This window comes from Sceloporus occidentalis, unplaced genomic scaffold, assembly GCF_023333645.1.
Source record: "Sceloporus occidentalis isolate IW3139 unplaced genomic scaffold, rSceOcc1.0.p SCAF_7, whole genome shotgun sequence".
In the NCBI taxonomy this organism is placed as follows: Eukaryota; Metazoa; Chordata; class Lepidosauria; order Squamata; family Phrynosomatidae; genus Sceloporus; species Sceloporus occidentalis.
The window spans coordinates 89326359-89345482 of NW_028316987.1; the positions used below are offsets into that span (position 1 = coordinate 89326359).

The 19124-nt window shown below is 40.9% G+C and overlaps 1 protein-coding gene across 6 annotated transcripts in view; it reads left to right on the plus strand.

Annotated features, from left to right (window-relative positions):
- LOC149310073 (xylulose kinase-like) overlaps positions 1–19124 on the plus strand; it is a 124174-nt gene that overhangs the window by 41051 nt on the left and 63999 nt on the right. For 5 of the 6 annotated variants that reach the window (XM_089533632.1, XM_089533631.1, XM_089533633.1 and 2 more), the window contains 4 exons: positions 2547–2662; positions 4472–4587; positions 4867–4940; positions 5462–5558. In XM_089533632.1, coding sequence (XP_089389758.1) covers positions 2547–2662; positions 4472–4587; positions 4867–4940; positions 5462–5558 — 403 coding nt within the window. Of the gene's footprint in view, positions 1–2546; positions 2663–4471; positions 4588–4866; positions 4941–5461; positions 5559–8475; positions 8525–19124 lie in introns of those variants that run through there. The other variant, XM_089533634.1, reaches the window with a different exon arrangement.

Sequence of the window (19124 nt, forward strand, 5' to 3'; positions counted from 1 at the left end):
GAAGGGCAATTTCCAGCTAGTTTGAAATTGGCCGTCGTAAAACCTTTGTTAAAAAAGCCCTCCCTCGACCCCCTGTTGCACAACAATTATCGGCCAGTCTCGCTGCTACAATTTTTGGGGAAGGTGATCGAGAGGGCGGTTGCAATCCAGCTTCAATCGATCTTGGATGAAACGGATTATCTAGACCCATTTCAAACCGGTTTTCGGGCGGGTTACGGGGTTGAGACTGCCATGGTCGCCTTGGTCGATGATCTCCGTCTGAGCATAGACAGGGGTAGCGTGTCCCTGTTAGTGCTCTTGGACATCTCAGCGGCTTTCGATACCATAGACCATGGTATCCTTCTGGAGCGCCTGGTAGAGGTGGGAATCGGGGGCACTGCGCTCCAGTGGTTCCGATCCTACCTCTCCGGGAGGTTCCAGATGGTGCAGCTGGGGGACGTGTGCTCCGACAAGAGGGCCCTTACATCTGGGGTTCCTCAAGGAGCCATTCTGTCTCCCATGCTTTTTAACATTTACATGAAACCGCTGGGAGAGATCATCCGGAGTCATGGGGCGCGGGGTTATCAGTACGCTGCTGACACCCAAATAATTTTCTCTATGTCTCCGACTGATGCAGTGACCAGCGATGGCATCTCTCCTCTCGTGACTTGTCTGGAATCGGTAATGGGCTGGATGAGGGAAAACAGACTCAGCCTGAATCCAGAGAAAACGGAAGTGCTCGCGATAGGTTCTCCTGGCCCGGGGATGGCGGTGGTTCCACCTGTCCTGAACGGGATCACGCTTCCTGTGAAGGACTCAGTACGCAGTCTGGGGGTGCTTATTGACTCGTTGCTCCATCTTACTTCTCAGGTGGATGCGACGGTCAGGAGACCTGTTATCAGCTTCGGCTGATACGCCAGCTGCGTCCCTACCTGGACTGGAGGGACCTTGAAACTGTAGTACACGCTCTGGTAACCTCTCGATTGGACTTCTGCAACGTGCTCTACGTGGGGCAACCCTTGTACCATACCCAGAAGCTGCAATTAGTGCAGAATATGCAGCACGACTGGTCACCGGTACTTCCAGGGCCAGTCACATAACACCTGTGCTTAAAGACCTTCATTGGTTGCCTATTCGCTTCCGGGCGCAATACAAGGTGTTGGTTATTACCTATAAAGCCCTAAATGGCTTGGGCCCAGGGTACTTGGAGGACCGCCTCTCTCCGTACAATCCGCCCCGCACACTCAGATCAACTGGGCAGCAATTATTAAGAGTTCCAGAGGTCAGATTAGTTACTACCACCAGGAGGGCCTTTACCACCTCGGCCCCCAACCTCTGGAACTTGCTGCCCGCCGAGCTCTGCTCGGCCACCTCCCTGGCCCAATTTAAGAAGGGGTTGAAGACATATCTTTTCGAGCGGACCTACCCCTGATTCTACCCCCCAGTATACTCTCTCCCCTTCTTCGTCAGCTGGTTGAGCTGGCATGAGTTTGCTTGTTTTTATTGTAATGTTTTTAATGTATTTTAATATGTTTGATTGTATGGATTGCTTGTTGTACGCCGCCCTGATTTCTAGAAGGGCAGTATAGAAATACATTATTATTATTATTATTATTACCATCATCAGATTTCCCTTGTTCTAGCCTCATGTAGACTTCATTTCTGCTCCATGTATTGCTTCAAGAAATTCTTGAAATATCTTTTGATTGTGCAGAAACAAGACAAATATGTATATATTATGTGGTGTCTCTTGACTCTCGGAATGAATGTGTGAACAGCCTCTGTGGAAAAGTATTGGAGTCACACACATATACTTATTAACTTCATTTCATTTCATTTCAATGGACTTTAACACACAGGGAAAACCAGGGGTTTAAACAGGCATTTTCTGGAGACAGTGACGTGATTGCAGCGAAGATTTTAACATGACATCATGATTAGAGAGGACTTATTCTGGGAAGAACCAGGAATGCTCCAGCAACAAATAATTTACGGGGAAATCCTGTGAATGATTTGTTCCTGGAGCATTCCTGGTTCTTCCCAGGATAAGTCTTCTCTAAGCTTAATGGGTATGAAAATCTTCACCATGATTGTGGGACTGTCCCCAGAAAATGCCTGTTTTAAACCCCCGATTTCCCCCCGTGTGATATTCCATTATGTCACTTTTCCTCCAGTGTTTCCTGACTGACTGAATGTATGAACAGTGTCTGTTAAACAAGATTGGTTGTAGTAAGCCCAGAACAGAAGGTGATATGAAAGCTCTGTCTGGGATATTTGTGGGGGCTTATTTCATGCCTGCAAATTTCATGCCTTGACATTGCAGCCATTTTAGTGATGGTGGCTTATGTGTGAATTTCTCCTAAGAAATCTCTAGGTTTCATTATGCTTAGTTTTTTTGTTTTGTTATGTTTCATGAAAAGGTGGCAAGCCAAGCTGATAGCACAAGAATCCAATTGCTTTAATGTGTAATTTAAATATAATTAGTAGTACAAATGAATGGGGTTAATTTAATTTTATATTGCTTTTCTTGCATATTGTGCTACAACCTCAATTATTTTCTCCCACAGATCAGTCTTGGCACTAGTGATACATTGTTTCTCTGGATTAAGCAGCCAAAGCCTGCTTTAGAAGGTCACATCTTTTGCAGTCCTATTGATACAGAAGCCTACATGGCCCTGCTGTGGTACCATACCTTTTATTGTTATGCATGTGAAGGATACCTTAATAGGCAGTATAGGACTGTAGTGATTCTGCATCCCCGTCCCCACCACCAGTATAGTCCACTCTAATTAAGCCTGGCTCTTTAAAGACATAGGCAAAGTGCAGTATAAATCCACAGTAAATCAGGAAAGACAGTAGTAAATACCTAATTTATTAAAAGCTCAGGAGGACAACAGAGTCAGATTATTGCAAGACATGTTATTTTGAAGGCAACCTCCTGCATTCCATGACATTACACTGAAATAGGTGGTGGGATTTTCTTTCCCAGGCATTTTGGTGCTGATACAGCAGTGCTGATTTCAAATTGAGCTGAGATAGGAACTAAGTTCCACTTGCAGAAAAGTACCCATAATGTTAAATGTAAAGAAGTTCTATGTGAGATTTTTTTTAAAAAAAATAAGCCACTGGAAGAAAGCTTTTAGAACTGTGTCCTCCATGTATTACAAAAAACTAAGCCACGTGTTTCTCCCCCTGAACCAGAATGTAGTATGGGCGAATCTCAGTTTGCATCACCACAGTTTATATAGATTTCAAATGAACAGTGTTTTCCCAGAAATAAAGTAAGTCTCAAGGCACAATACATAGCAATCCCAGTGCACCTGTGCAGTGTGGGAGGGGAGAGTCTCGGGCTGTTTGGAGCTTTGGTGTGGGGTTTTGAATGATAAAAAAGGGCAATTGGACTGCATGGGGAGGGAGAGAAAGCAACTTCAGTTTTGGCATTGCCAAAAGGAAGTCTTGGTGTTGCCTGCTTAGAAGGGGAAGAATGAGGGAGAGGAAGAAACTAAAATCTCACTGTTTTTTTGGGAGGATGGTGTGAGTGTGTGAGGTGAAATCTTAAGAATTTTGGTGTGACTGGAAGGAGTTTCCTTTGCTTGCTTAGATACATTGTGAGCATTTGTAGTCTGCTTTCTTCATTTGGCAAGGCTTCTGGAGTAGGCACAGCAACAGATGTGCTTCCTCTGTTCTGGTTGTACTTTTTCCACCTGGGAAATCTAGTGAAGAAGGCACCATAGGAAACCTGGTGAAGAAGGCACAGTAGGAGAACATAGTTCTTACCACTTGCTCTCTGCCTGTGTGCTTCTCTGAAGAATTGTCATCTAATGGCAGGGCTGAGTAAAACTTGGTGTGACTATTTCAGCTCCATCAGAACACATCCTTTCTGATTTCCAATGATTTCCTATAGAACTGGTTTCCTCCATTTGCATCAGTCTCATTTGACACTGTGAATCAAGGATGTAGCCGAGACCTGATTGTATGTTCCCTTCACCTAGCATTTTCTGCAAATAATTTATGTTCTTTATTCTCCAGAGCTTTTAATAAATTATATGTTTTACTTTTGCATTTCTTGTTGTATTGTAATCTCAGGTTTTATGTTTTCAATGACCAAACAATCCACCAAGAAATATATTTTTATATTTCCATAACTATTTTGTTTCTGTTAGTAGTGAAGATAGAATTCAGAGGCACACAAGGCACTGAACTTTCCACAGTGAGAACAAACATTCTGTGCTTGTTTTGAGATCTTACTGGGTTCACTTATTTTAAAACCTTTGATATTGAATTTAATATAAATATATGCCAGAATGGATATACCTCCACTTTGCCACACTTACAATTCAACCCTGTGATGCTTATTCAAAAAGAAAGTCTCAGTGCAGATACGCATTGTACCATGTTTAAATAGCACAACACAAGAGTGTCACTTAAAAATTCTAACAAAGTGTCTTAGGAGATGTGTCTGCCCTATTATTATTATTATTTTGTAATTTAGTTATAAGAATGGTTCTATGATGAGAGAGAAGATACGAGATGAGATTGCTTCTGCCTCATGGGAAGAATTCTCCAAAGCATTAGTATCTACCACTGTTGGAAATGAAGGAAATGTGGGTATGTATTTGGCAGACACCTTTGCTTAGATTAATTCCTTCCCAGTTCCTATGCAAAAAAGTCATTGGGACAAGAATCATAGCTTTCTTTTCTACTAGAACAACACTGTGATTTGCTACAGTGCAGTTGGCTGTAGCTGGCTGTTGGCAGCAACTAAAAGAATTTATAAAAGTGATGCTCCCATAGCAAACCATGATCCAATCCTGGTTTACAACTTTTGTTAGATTAACTTCTGTTAACTGAGCAAAAGCACAACAGTCTTTTCAACTTTTCATTTAGGTTTTTATTTTGATGTCTTGGAGATTATACCCAATGCTGAGGGAATTCACAGATTCAACAAGCACAACGAAAGAGTAAGAGCAACCTTACCTTTTTGTTTAAAGACTATTTTAATTATATTAGATACTATTATTATGACCACTCAAAATGTCACAAAAGAGTGACCAGGCTTTTGGGTTTTGCAGAATATACAGAGCATCGGAGTTATACTGAGAATGCTTTGATTCAAATCCTTTCTCAAGACCTGATTCAATAACAATTATTCACAAGACCTACAATGGGCACACTTTGCTCTCCTCTGCTTAAAACCATCTAAAATAAACCCTTTAAAATATCGAGCTGACATTGTAAATGTTCCTTTTTTGGATGACAGCTCCCAGAATCCTCTGGCCACCACTGCCACTGACATTGTTTACAGTGGCTGAGCAAGAGTTACAAGTGCAGGCTTTCAAGGAGAGGGCAAATAGACAACAAACCTGGCATGTGATATGTTCTGCATCAGCTCTATGGTTTCTCCCTCCCCCACCAAGGTGTGATCTCTGTTGCTGCATTGGATGTAGACTCATTTATTTAATTTCTTTCTCTTTCTTTCCAGGTGACAACATTTCCTAAAGAAGTGGAGATACGTGCCTTGATTGAAGGACAGTTCATGGCCAAATGGATACACGCTGAAAAGCTGGGATACAAAATCTGTGAGTGTGCCTACCATGTGGCAACAGTGCTAAAAGAATACTAGATTGATAGCAAATATTATTTGGAGAGTTGAACACACATTCTCCCCCCTCCCCCAGATGCTGGTCAAGAAGGTACAGCTGCCAGGCTCATCCCTGAGGAGTAGAGGCAAATTGGTGGGTCATTCCAGATCAGTGGTTTTTAGTGTGGAGGAGAGAGCTTCTCCAGGTTTGTTTTAAAAGATTGACTCTGAAACGAAATGTCCTACCTTAGGGAAGGGATGGTGAGATGTGAAATATAGGTCTTTTAGATTTGGAAAGGATTGAAAATGGAATTCTAGTATCTTCCCACCATATTCATGTTGTTACAATTGCCTTGGTAGGTTGGGGTGGCTGCCTGAGGCATACCCACTCTTCATGTACTGAAGTAAGAGTGTATCCCCATTGCATACTTATAGCAGTTTGGTACCAGTTTAGCTGTTGTGGCACCTTTCTATGGAATCCTGGGGTTTGTAGTTTTCCAGAGAGCTGTAGTGTAGAGGAGAGGAGTGGACTACACATCTCAGGTGGAGAATACTGATTTATCTCGCCAAACTAGTAATCCCAGAATTCCATAGGATGAAGATGTGGCAGGTAAAATAGTATCAGGCTACTATGCAATATGGGTACTCACCCTTGGCTATGAAAACAAGACTGGTTTTGGTGCAGGTGCAAGGGATTTATTGTTTGTTGGGATCTCAACAGTTTGGCTGGGCTGTCTAGCCAGTGAAAGTTTGTGCCCGCTACCTCAATATCCTTTTTCCAAGAGGAAAGCAAGCAGTTGTGGGGGGGAGAGATTAAGAGTCAGGAACTTGCTTTTTCCATCATACTAAGAAGGGAAAGGCCACCTTTGCTAATGCTTAGCAAGGAGATGTTGATAAGGCAAGTCACACATATGGACTGGTAGAAATACTGAGTGCTTCTGGATGGAAGACTTCTAACACAAACTGTCAAAAGGCATTGCATAGATATTGTGTGTGTTTTCTCTTAATACCACAAGGAATCACATGGCACCTTAAAGACAAACAGGTTTTATTATAAGTTCTCGTGGACACCAGCCCACTTGGTTGGCTGTACCTTCCTTGATGTAACTTTCAGGTAAACTTGAGGCTGTAGAGAAAACACTATTCCATTCCTCTTGTACTGTTGCCATTCTCTTTCAGCATGTGTGTACAGTTGAACTCCAACATATGGCTTAGTCTTGCAAGTGAATTTAAGTAACTTTGTGAAGATCATATGCCAGATTTTATAGACTAGACTCACTCAAGGAGGTTGCAGGCCTGAACCTGCAGGACCTGAGCAGAGAGATTGAGAGTAGGGAGTCATGGAGATGTCTCATTCACAGGGTTACTGTTAGAATCCTGTTAGTATTCTACCAGATAGTGTTTGTAGTGTAGTATAGTAGTTGGGGGATGATGGGGCTTTAGCTGCAGTAGAAGAGTAGATAGTAATGGTAGTGCATAGCAGGGCCAGGTGTCTTATCTAGTGGCCTTGAAGGCCTGGCTCTCCGAGCGCTCAGAGCTGGGAATGTGCTTTCACTTCTGTGGGAACCAGGAGGGGCTTCGCTTGGCGGGTTTCTGCTTGGGAGGGGATTTGGCTTTTGGGAATTCTGTTACTTTGTCTTTGGGAGGGTGTGGTCAGTCTCAGCTAAGAAGCTTAGTGAGGCACATGTCTGATTCTGGATCTATCAATAAAGTGCTGTTGATTGTATCAATCAAGCTGACTGGTTGATTGTCTGGGATTCTGGGTGCTAACTCTGACAGTTACCATGGATTGAAGTTGACCTGAAGGCAGCGAACAACAACAACTAGTATTTTACAGGCCCAGCTGTAAATTGTACAGGTAGCTATTAGAGTGCAAAATAATTATTCACAGAGAAATTGTTTTTAGTGCTGTTGCTTCTGGCCCTGTATAGACTAGTGATTTGCACCAGTCTGGGCCTGAAATTAGAGTTTTGTTGGGCTGGGTATCCGCACGTGCCCAACCCTACAATCAGTGCACAGGCACCATGATTACACGCACCTGCCATACAGGGTACACAACAATGATGCCCATGTGGTACAGTGCCCAAACAGTGACGCACCATGCGGATGTCATAGTTGTGTGTGAGGGCGCCAATGGTGCGCAGTGTGGTGCAAAAAGCCCGCCAGGAGTGGGTTCTTTTTAGGCCTCTCAGAGGCCACAGTGTTTGTCTGCTGTGGCCTCCATCTGTGGGAGAAAGGGGCGGCCTCAGGCTGTCCCTTTCTCCCAATCTGTACAGCCCCTCTGTTACCAAAAGGGCACTACCCCTGCACTTGAGGGAACTATCAGCAATCCTTGGGGAGCCCCTAAGTTTTGTAGAAATCCAAAAAATGATTGGGGAAAACAAATTCTTATGGGTGAGAGGAAGGAAGATTGAACATGATCAGTGACCACAGAGTGTTTATTGATTTTTGAAAGGAAAAAAAAAAGAACATCCCAAATCCAACTGGGACAAAGAATGGAATCGAGTATGGTGGAGGCTGGCTGACCATAACAATGAACAAGCACAACATGCTACTCCTCTGTGTAGCATGTTAGTGCTGGTATTTCTTGTACTCCTAAATGATATTTATCTTGCTAGAGACAGATGCCTGGGCATTTTTTCTACAGTAGCTTTAGTTCTGATCCATCCCTCAAAATAATTAAAGAACTGAAATAGTTCAAGATTTTCCATACTTTGGCTCAGTCATTAATCAGAATGGGGACTGCAGTCAAGAAATTAGAAGACTAGGACTTGATGAAAAGGCAGCTCTGAAGGAATTACACAAGATCCTGAAGTGTAAAGATACTTCATATATCATTAAATACAAAAATTAGGATTGACTATGCCATTGCATTTCCTATTTCTATGAACGGTTGTGAAAACTGGACAATGAAGAAAGCTGATGAGAAGAGAATCAACTCATTTGAAATGTGGCGTTAAAAAGGAGTTCTACAGATACAATTCCAAGATTTTGATAGCATAGAGCTATGGCAGTTAAAGTGGTGTCAAACTGGATTATTTCTGCATTGTGAATGCAGCCACCATTGACTGCTGAAAAGGCAAATAAATGCGTCCTAGAGCAAATCAAGGCTGAACTCTTCCTAGAAACCAATATGACTAAACTGAGACTCTTAATACTTTGGCCATATCATGAGAAGAGATGACTCCTTAGAAAAGACAATAATGCTTGATAAGGAAGAAGGCAATAGGAAAAGAAAACTGCATCACAAATGGATTAACTCAGTCAAGGAAACCATGGCCCTGAGTCTGCAGGACCTAAGCAGAGCTGTTGATGGAGGTTTCTCATTCATATGGTCTGCATAAGTCAAAATCGACTTGATGGCAGTTAACAACAGCATGTCTGTGAGCCAGGAGAGTGGAATGTTTTGTGCATTGGAAGCATGGAATAAATGGCTATCATTCTCATTAATCTTGTAAGACAGATGGAACTTTCTTTTTCATCCTGAATATGAGATATGCATGAGACATACAACTGAAGAGAGAAATTGCTTTTGTTCTTTTACCCTACCTTATAGGTTTCCTGGAAGGTTGGACTAGATAGATTTTTGGTCTGATCAAGTAGATTTTCATATGGAAGATTTCTGGAAGTCTCACTAAAACTAGATTGTAAGCCTGAGGGCAGGGAACTGTCCAATTAAAAAGATTGTATGTACAGCACTGTGTAAATTTACAGCGCTTTATAAATAAAGGTTAATAATAATAATAATAATAATAATAATAATAATAATAATAATAATAATAATAGTATTTTTCCCCCAAAGGGACATATGTAGCACCAAGCTATACAGAAGATTAGTAAGCATTGCTGTGGAAATACAATCTTCTTAGCACACATTGTCATAATTTCATGTTTTTTCAATGCTCTTTTCTTTCCAGGAGGGGGCAGTAGACCCCATCCCATGGCAATTCCTTTGGATGCATTTTCACCATATCTTTTAATCTTTGCTATATAAAGCCTTCTATTGAACTGTGTGACAAAAATATATATATTACTGGCTTCTGAAAAATTCAAATGCAAAAATCATAGTACTATGTCAGCTGTTGTGTTCCTGTTGTTCTAATGGGTTATATAACTTGTTGCAATCTACATTTCAAGGCAGTTCCATCAGCATCACCCTGTATCCTGTTTAGAGTTGTTGCATTAAAGGGCGGAAAGCTAGCTGGGAAGAGAAAAAAACAGTAATGTGTAACTCTCTATTCTTTCCTTTGATTTGTAATGATAATGGGACTGACCTTCCCACTGAAGTTTCCATTTTTCCACATAAACTACAGGTATACCTCAGTTAATGAAGCAGATGTGTTCCTGTTAACAGAAAATTCTGTTAGAAATAACAGAAATAACATGGGCAGAATAGGGATAGGTACCTAAACCACAAAAAAGTAGAGCAGTTCAACAGGTTTCACCAAACCTTTTATTCAGAACAAACAATATGCCCATCTGTAATGGAACGACCAGGTAAGCCTTGTAAAAGTAAGCAAAAACATTTTGAACCTTCCAGAGACCATTTGAGAATTTCTTCCAAAATGCATCCAGAGATAGTTTTTATAATAATAATAATAATAATAGTAATATTTATTTGTATCCCGCCTCTCCCTGTATTGGGTCGAGGTGGGTAACAGCAAATAAGAACAATAAAATCAAACATGAGTATCAATAGATAAAAGAATAACAGGACATATTAGATCCTAGTTCCCCTATCTCCCTCCCACCCTAAAATACCATTAAAAACAATTCCCAATAAAATGGTTAATAAAATAGATTGAGATCAAAGTTTGGTGGGTACAACTAAACAAATGGAGAATGGAAATTCTGAGGAGATCAGTTTGGGAAGGCCTGCCGGAAGAGATCCGTTTTTATTGCCTTCTTAAAGGCCTCCAACAATGTTATATGGCGGATCTCATCTGGAAGGTCATTCCAGATTTTTCTCCCCTTTCACCAGCTTCTACTTCTCTTATTATTTCCATTTTGGTGACTGAACCTATACATCTATTTTTTCACATGCTGCAAGTAGCTGGTGAGACAGGCTAATCTGCTTTCCCCCTTTTTTCTCTGTTTTGCTGTTCACACATGCTCAGGAAAGGATTCTGGAGGGAGCTGCTGTTTATTTTGGCTGCTATAGCAGTCACACTGTAGAATTAGAAGCATATCATCCCATTCTTTCAGCTCAAGCTTTATTGCATTGTTTACTGCAGACAGATTGTTGTAATCCGACACCAAAAGTGGGTGTTTATCTAGCCCTCCTTCACCTTCCTCTCAACTCGAAACTACTTAAAAAACTTCCAGCTACACCGAGGATGAGGGGGAAAAGAGGCTGGGCGTTCATAAAAAGACTTTGTAAAAAGGAGCTTCTTTGTGAGTCTTTGTTAACTGAGATATGCCCGTACTGTATATTTTTCTTCTGTGCCCTCACACACTTTGTAAGTATTCATGCCAACTTAACAATTTTGGTTCCTACCTGTGGGATCTAATGCTCTGCATGAAGTATTCCTAGTTCATTGAACTGGAATTTGAAAAACACACACATGAATATGTTCTGTGAGCTCATGTTAAAAGAAAAACCTTCGGCAAGCTAAACACTCCATGCTAAGAAAGCATTATGCAAATATGATGACTAAATAGATATGCTTTGCTCTTCTGCATAATTTAGTCTGCTCCTACTTTTTACTGGGGAACTGTTGTGAAGCTGCATAGGTCAAAGAGGATCTACTTTCAACAGAGAATTCTGCTCAGTTTATTTCAAACTGCAGCCTGTTGCAGAAGGAGCCAGAGGGCTCAGAAATGTTCTCTTTATTTTTTAAAATGAAAATTTTAAGATGCTTAGTTACCTGACAGACACCAAAACTGTTGGTTGTACAATATGGCAGTGAATGTGTGTGCAAACCACAGTACATGGCAAAATACAGAACAACTTTGGCCCTACCTTGTTGTGCGACTAGAAGACTCTTCTCCCTTCAAACGCAGAAAAAATACAATTTTCCCATTTTTTTGCCCGAAGCCTGATTTTTCTGAAAAAACTGTAAAAAGGGGTTATGGAATATTTTCCTTTAAAACATTGAATAAAATGTTGAAGAGCAAATATTTATATATTTATCCCACCCCATTCTTTCTTAAAACTATTTAGCATGTAGCATAGCACTGTTACCCAAAGTGGTGGTCTGTAGATGGATGCCAGTGCATGAGCCATGAGCAGCTGGTCTGCAGAGAGTTTCTGGGAAAGCAAGAAACATTTTTAGTCAATGAACAGAAATAAGTTCTGGTCCCTAGCATATTGGGGGGGGGGGCAATTCCCACACATCAGCACTGAACAAGCTCTTAAAGTTGTCCTGTGTCAATAGAAGCTCTGTGTCAACAACGGATATCAGCTAGTTTATTTTGTGTTTCTCTTCTCTGGAACCAACGTGACAGTGACTTTTTATCTCTTTTCACGGAACCTACATTAGAACAACACCTTGAAGTGCAAAGAAACTGGGGCTGCTAAATTAGTTGTCACGGGCTCTTGACATTTGAGAGGCATCAAACAATAGATAATGACTCTGCTTTATCACTCTTTGGGATGGTTGATTTGGCAGCATTTCAAAACTCACAACTGATAGCAATGGAAACTACAGTGGTTTCCAGTGCAAGATTAAACAGTGACCTTTTATAAAACCTGTTTTGGACAGGTCTCAAAATGAGTTTGACTATATTGGAAATTGTCTCCTCTTCTCCCTTAAAAGATTCGTAAAGCAAGCTGTTCCTGGTTCCTGTAAGCAGAAGGTTTAGGGCAATCACTAGGCTTCTGCAGTTTCGTTCCCTCTGCCTTGAGACAGATAGCTAGATTAGAGAATGATAGATAGATGGATAACTGCCTTGAATCCCATCTTGAGAGAAAGGCAGGATAGAAAACAAACAAACAAACAAACAAACAAACAAACAAACAAACAAAACATAGATGGATTTATTTGTTGGTTTGTTTTTACATGGTGAGAGATAAATTCCTTTAGATTGTGTGAAGAAAGGGGTGGCCTCAAAGTGACAGACTTTGCATTACTGCAACTTGAGAAGGGAGAGCAATTGATAAGAGATGGAAATTTAAAGTTTTTATGCCCACTGATATGCCCTGACCTTGAAGAGGACCAGCCCTCCCTTCAGCCACCATCTGGAAGGGGAGAGAGAGGCAGGCGAGCTCCACCAGGCCTGCCTGGAAGAAGCAGAGCCCTCCCTCCGGTCCATCTGCCTTGGTCCAGGCCTCAGAGGGAGAGAAGAATGCTGGACCTGATTCCCTCCCCCTCTCACCATTCCCTTCTCCTTTTGTGTCGTGTCTTTTAGATTGTAAGCCTGCGGGCAGGGAACTGTCTGGTTAAAAATAATAATAAATGTAAGCCGCCCTGATAGCCATTAGGGCTGAAGGGCGGGATATAAATACCTAAATAAAAAATAAATAAATAAAATCTACATCCATAACTAAAGTTGCTAGACTGGAAAGGTTTGGGAACAAAAGGAACGTACTTGTGCATAGAAATGTTCACCACCCTCTTTTATACAGCTCTTACTCATTTGAACAGTAGTTACTTTGGATCTTTTTGGTGTGCTTTCTGGTTACTTTTGGGAGGCTTACCAGGAAAGTCAAGCCTTTGAACCAGTGGTATCCAATCTTCCCAGACCTACAATCTGTAGACTTGACCTTTTACTTCAGTCTGCTTTATGAAGACCACTTTTACATTTTGAAACATTTTTGATTTTACACAGTCCTCTTCTTTTCCTCCTCATCCTTCTGCCCTGCCATCTTTTCCTCTCTTATTCTCTCCAAAAGAATGGTTGTGGTGCAACTGGAGTGATCTATTATGGGTAAGGTTGTATCTTAGTTGTTGAGGCCAGTTGTTTAAGACATGTTATAACTGGTTTGAGTGCTAGAAAATAGACTCTGCCACTTGTGAAATGTGGGAGCCAGCACAGTGTTGTGGGTTGAGTGTTGGACTAGGATTGCTAGAGACCATGGTTCAGATTCCTGCTCAGCCATGGAAACCCACTGGGTGACCCTGACCAAGTCATTCTTTCTCAGCCTAAGAGGAAGGTAGTGGCAAACCTCCTCTGAATAAATATTGTGAAAAAAATCCATTTGATAGGGTTACAATAAGTTGGAATTGATTTGAAGGCACATGATAACAAGAAAAACAACAACATCAAACTTGTAAAACTGAACAGTTCTTTCTGGGACATAGTGAGCTTTTGTGTTGTAAAGATGTGTTGGTTTAAAAAAAACACTGGTGGAACTGTAGCTATTACTGCATGGATTAAGGATCTTTTAGAGATTGTGAGTTGTGATCTGAATGAGTGTATGATGATGATAATAATAATAATAATAATAATAATAATGATGATGATGTTTATTTATATTTCCTGCCTCTCCCTATGGGTCGAGGTGGGATTATAACATAGAAGAGAATCACAAATACAGTACAATAAAAATACAGTTAAACCCTAAACCCTCCCCCCTATAAAATAAATACAAAATTCAACAATTAAAATAAACACATCAATAACTTGTTGTACAATAGTTAGATGGAGTGGGACCATTAAGGATAGATATAGCTAACTTTCTCCAGGAGGTCAGTTGGGGAAGGCCCACCAGAAGAGATCCATCTTGACAGCCTTCTTGAAGGTATCTAGAATGGTAATAAGACAGATCTCCTGCAGTAGGTCAATTCACAATTTTGGAGCGGTAGAAAAGAAGGTCCTCTGGGTAGTTGCAGCAAATCTGGTCTTCTGCAGCTGGAGTAAATTCTTCCCAGAGGATCTGAGAGTGCATGGTGGATTATATAGCGAGAGGCGTTCCCACGAGTAACCTGTACTGAAGCCATGTAGCGCTTGAAAGATGATAACCAACCCCTTGTACTGCGCCCAGAAGCAGATTGGCAGCCAGTGAAGAATTTTTTAAGACTGGTGTTATATGGTTGAGTCTGGATTTACCAGCGACCAGTCTGGCTGCCATGTTTTGAACCAATTGAAGCTTCCGAACTTGGCACAAGGGTAGCCCCATGTAGAGCGCATTGCAGAAATAGTTAGGAAACAATTATTCAGGTTCTCTGCTAAAATATATTGATGAAAGATATTGGACACTGGTGGGGGATTGTTGTGATATTCACAGATTCAGATTGTCAAAATGATGAGATTGTTATGTAGCTGTTCTGCTGTTTGACATCCTGCTTTCATTACTCTGTTAGTTTGGCTCTGACTCTGAAATAACAGTTCCTTGGATTAAATCCATGTGTCTTTGGAGACTAACATACTTTTAATAAAAGGCCATTGTCTGAATTCATTACAAAATTCACAACCTTGTAAATTTGGATTTTTAATAATCACTTAAGTGTAAAGGGAATACTGAGCTCTTGATGTTGTTTGTAGTGTACCAACAAGTTTAAAGTAAAGCAGGGGTGGGAAATCTGTGGTTCTCCAAAGCTGACTGAATTTTTACTTATATCATCCTGCACCATTGGCTGGGCTAGCAGGGGCTGATGAGAGGTAGAGTCAAGCTTGGAGGTTCATGTTTTCTCCTGCCCTGCAATAGAGGGATACAATATGCCCTGTGAACTTGTTGATAATATAGGCATGGCAACAGCTCTTAGTGAAAGAATGGATATGTCTATGAATTACATAGACATTTTCAGTGGGAAGAATAGAAGGTTGACTGTTGTTGTTGATATGACAAGAGTAAAGCTTACACAAAAACAATCTTCTTAATTATTTTGGACCTATAGTGCTTATTCCCAGAACATAGGCCTAGTTTTTACTTAAGTGTGACTAGGTTGTGCTCTGAAGTGTGACTAGGTTGTGCACTGACTGTAGACTAAGATTTCTGTAGGTTGGAGATTGTATCTCCTCTTTATAGTGATGTCAGGGAGAAAGCTAGGCTAGAACCCTTATTCTTCTTTGTGGTTTTGTGCCTCACACAAATGGGTCTTGTGCTCACACAGAGCTTCATTCTGAATGTTCAGGGCTGATTAGCTTTGGTGGGAACCCTCCCCTTTCCTCTCTACCAAGTAGACCCTAGTCAATTGCACCAAAGGATATGTGCTGCATGGAGATGAGTCTGCCATCTTCTGTGTTATAGCACAAACACATGTTTACTATCTCTGAGAACCACTTCATGTTCATTCACTCAGGATATGAGTCGTTAAGAAGTGTAATAATGCTTTTTAATTTTGATATGGGTTTGAAGTACCAAGATTATGCTACTACATGGCTGAGGCTTATTGTTATGGACAAACCAGAACAGTGGTTTAAAACAAACTATAGTGTGGTAGATAAATCAGCAGAACAACCCATGGCTTAAAGATGGCTTGTTTAGCAATTGACTAGAGCAGCCTTCCCCAACTAGACAGCCTCTAGATAGTGGGACTGCAATTCCCATTATCCAGCCTGGCAACACTGGTTGGAGATTATGTGGTTTGTGGTCAGAACCAGCTGGAGGGTACCACCATGTCAAGACTAGAGTTTCAAACTCCTTCATATGGAATGACAACTTAAGCTAGCTTTTTAAAATGGAAACACAAGAAGTGTAGATGATACTCTCAAAGCCTGGTGCTCACAGAGACCTAAATCCATCTAGTGATGAATTATTTCTCACATGTAAACTAGATGTTGCAGTATTTCATTGTATCAAAAATGCTAGTAGACTTTATGTGGGAGATCAGAGACCTTTTTATACTTTACAGTTACAGCATCTTGATACCATTGGAACTGCCCTGGCTGCATTTTACAGAATTCTGGGATTTGTGCTTTGTTGTTGTTTAATTTTTTTTAAAAACTTTCTTTAATTAAACATTTTAGTTTATTTCTATTCTGAATTATTCTAAGCTGCCTTGGGTCCCATGGCAAGAGAAATTCAATTTCAAACTCAGTGTATTCTTGGAGTACAAATTTAAATAAATGAACAAACATTTGCGAATCAGTATGCAAAGGGATCTTGCAGCATCTTTGAGACTAGCTGAAAGATAGAAATTGGTAGCATGAATTTTTGTCGACTGGAAGTAGGCTCAAGCGTACCAACTTCTTTCTTTCAATTAAGTCTCAAAGGTGCTGCAAGATCCCTTTGCTTAATGATTTTGCATGCTAACAAGGCTATGTCTTTGAACTCTGCCACCTTGGAAAACATTTGAGAAGGTACTAGAGCTTTCTGGGCGAGAATTCTAAATACCCCATGAAACTACAAATCCCAGGGCTCCATAGGATGCAGCCATGGCAAGGAAAGAGGTATTAAAGTGTAGCAAGTAGTACGTAGCTGAGTAACATGAAAAGACCCAGGTTACAGCCTTTCATTTTCAAATTGTATTTTTTGTAAAAAAAAAAAGAGGATGTGCTTTTGGAGTTTCAAATCTGAAATTCTCACCTGCAGCATGAAGTGGTACAACACCGGGAAAGCTGCACCTTGTGGTGAATTTGCATGGACCAGTCATGTTATGTTTGAGAATATTTCACATAATGTACTGTGATGGCTGTGGGCCTTGGGACATACCCATCATCATCATCACCACCACCACTTTCTACTCAGGCAAGAGGGCTTAGGGAGGCTTAGCAAAGCAAGGAGTTACTAGCAGGCAATTGTCTTTTTTTTTAGTACATTTGAGATGCTGAAGCAGCAGCTTGGAACTAAAGAGATAAACAGGTTTGAGAATCAAAACTGTGCATCTGACAGGTCACTGTTCCAGATTTTGTGGAGTGCAGTATATGCCAAAATCCTTTCCCATCACCTTTGTATTCACTACTGAAGAGTTATAGCTACCTGTGTTGTAACAAATGTTGCTCCTTCTTAGATGAGGTGAAGGAGGCCATTCTGTAATTGCATACAGATTAAATCAATGCCTTTTCTTCTTCTTTTGCCCAGAGGGACTTGCAGTTCTCAAAGGCAATCAATGCTGAAAAGTTGCCCTGGTTGCCAGCTTGCCTCTCACTGGTCTTTGCCTTGAGTTTTCATTGTATTCCTGCAGCTTGATGCTGGCTATTGGGTTGGACTCCTGCGGTATTGTTTTGTATTGTTTAAAAGCCTCGCTCAGAAATACAGGGGAAAGGCATAGTTTTCTAAGCTGTATTTAAATTATTTTTTGTGGGTTTTTCCGGGGTATGTGACCATGTATTTAAATTGTTATTAGTAGCAGTCCTTGTTTTGCTCCTGGAAAGGAAAAGAAAAGGAAAGGAAAGGAAAGTAATAGGGGGCATAAACCTCCCATGCATATACAAGTGCAGGAAAAAACCTCTTAGCAGAATGGGGCCTTTTTGAAAGGGGAAGAACGTGGCAAATGGAATTGATACCACTCTTGGCAGTGCAGGTAGTAATCATCTCATTATAGGTACATCTAGTGGGAATGTGGAATAAGACCTTTTGGTGGCTGCTCCCTGGTTCTGAAACTCCCTTTCTAGAGTTGCAGTGGGGGACTTTATTTGCTTTCCGAAACAAGACTGCTTTGTTTCCAAAATGGGATTGAGGCAGTGGATCTTGTCTGATCTTAAAAGCTAAGCAGGGTCATCCTTGGTTAGTACTTGGATGGAAGACCGCTGCTCAATACCAGGTGCTGTAGGCTATATTTAAGAGGAAGGAACTGGTGGCAAAAACAGCTCTGAGTATTCCTTGCCTAAGAAAACTATGAATTTCATGGGGTCCAGTAAAGGAACTAACACTTAGGCAGAAAATATGCACATTATTTTTTATTACTTTTGTGTACATGGTACTATATAAAAAAGTCCTCGAAGACACATGTCTGCCCCAAAGAACTTACAAATTTAAGTTTGGTGGTAGAGAAAACAGTGTGTAGAGAAAATCGCAAAGGGAGCAGAAGCAAGGGTAAGAGGGCAAGGAGTGGAGATAATAAGGGAAGTACTTCCTTGGGTTTCATGAGTTTCTATGCTTAAAAGCAGCATGTGGCAGGAGAGGTCAGTCTCTGGTCAAGCTGAAAAGGCATAAGAGAATCAAGTCAGCAATCTAGGAGTCTTACTCAAGAAAGAGGGGGAATACTGGTGGTCACTCACAGCAAACAGTCATAAATACGATTCAAATGTATAGCCTTGTTAGTCTGGAAAATCAGTATGTAAAGGGGTCTTGCAGCACTTTTGCGACTAACAGAAAGAAAGAAGTTGGTGTCTTAAAGGTGCTACAAGATTCCTTTGTTTACAGTCATAAATAGGGATAACAGATCTCTGGGCCTGGGCCATCTTCAGGTTGTAGACATATTCTCCAGTATGGGTGGATTCAGCTCCAAACAAGAAAGCTTTCTCCTTCCCTTCTAATAGTTGTGATTTTAGGGCTTAGCTTCTACTTACCTTACAGCTGGTCCATGGGGTCAGGAATTCAACAAATCCAAAAGAACAGGAAAAGACATTCAGGTTGTGGATCAGTTACTTCTAGGAGTCTCCTCCTGTATGAGAGATTTATAGTTGACAGTCAGATTGCTAATTTTTCAGTTAGGTGCTACAAGATCCCTTTGCATACTGATTTTCCAAACTAACATGGCTCTGTCTTTGAATTCTGCTCATTTCTAGTATTTTAAGG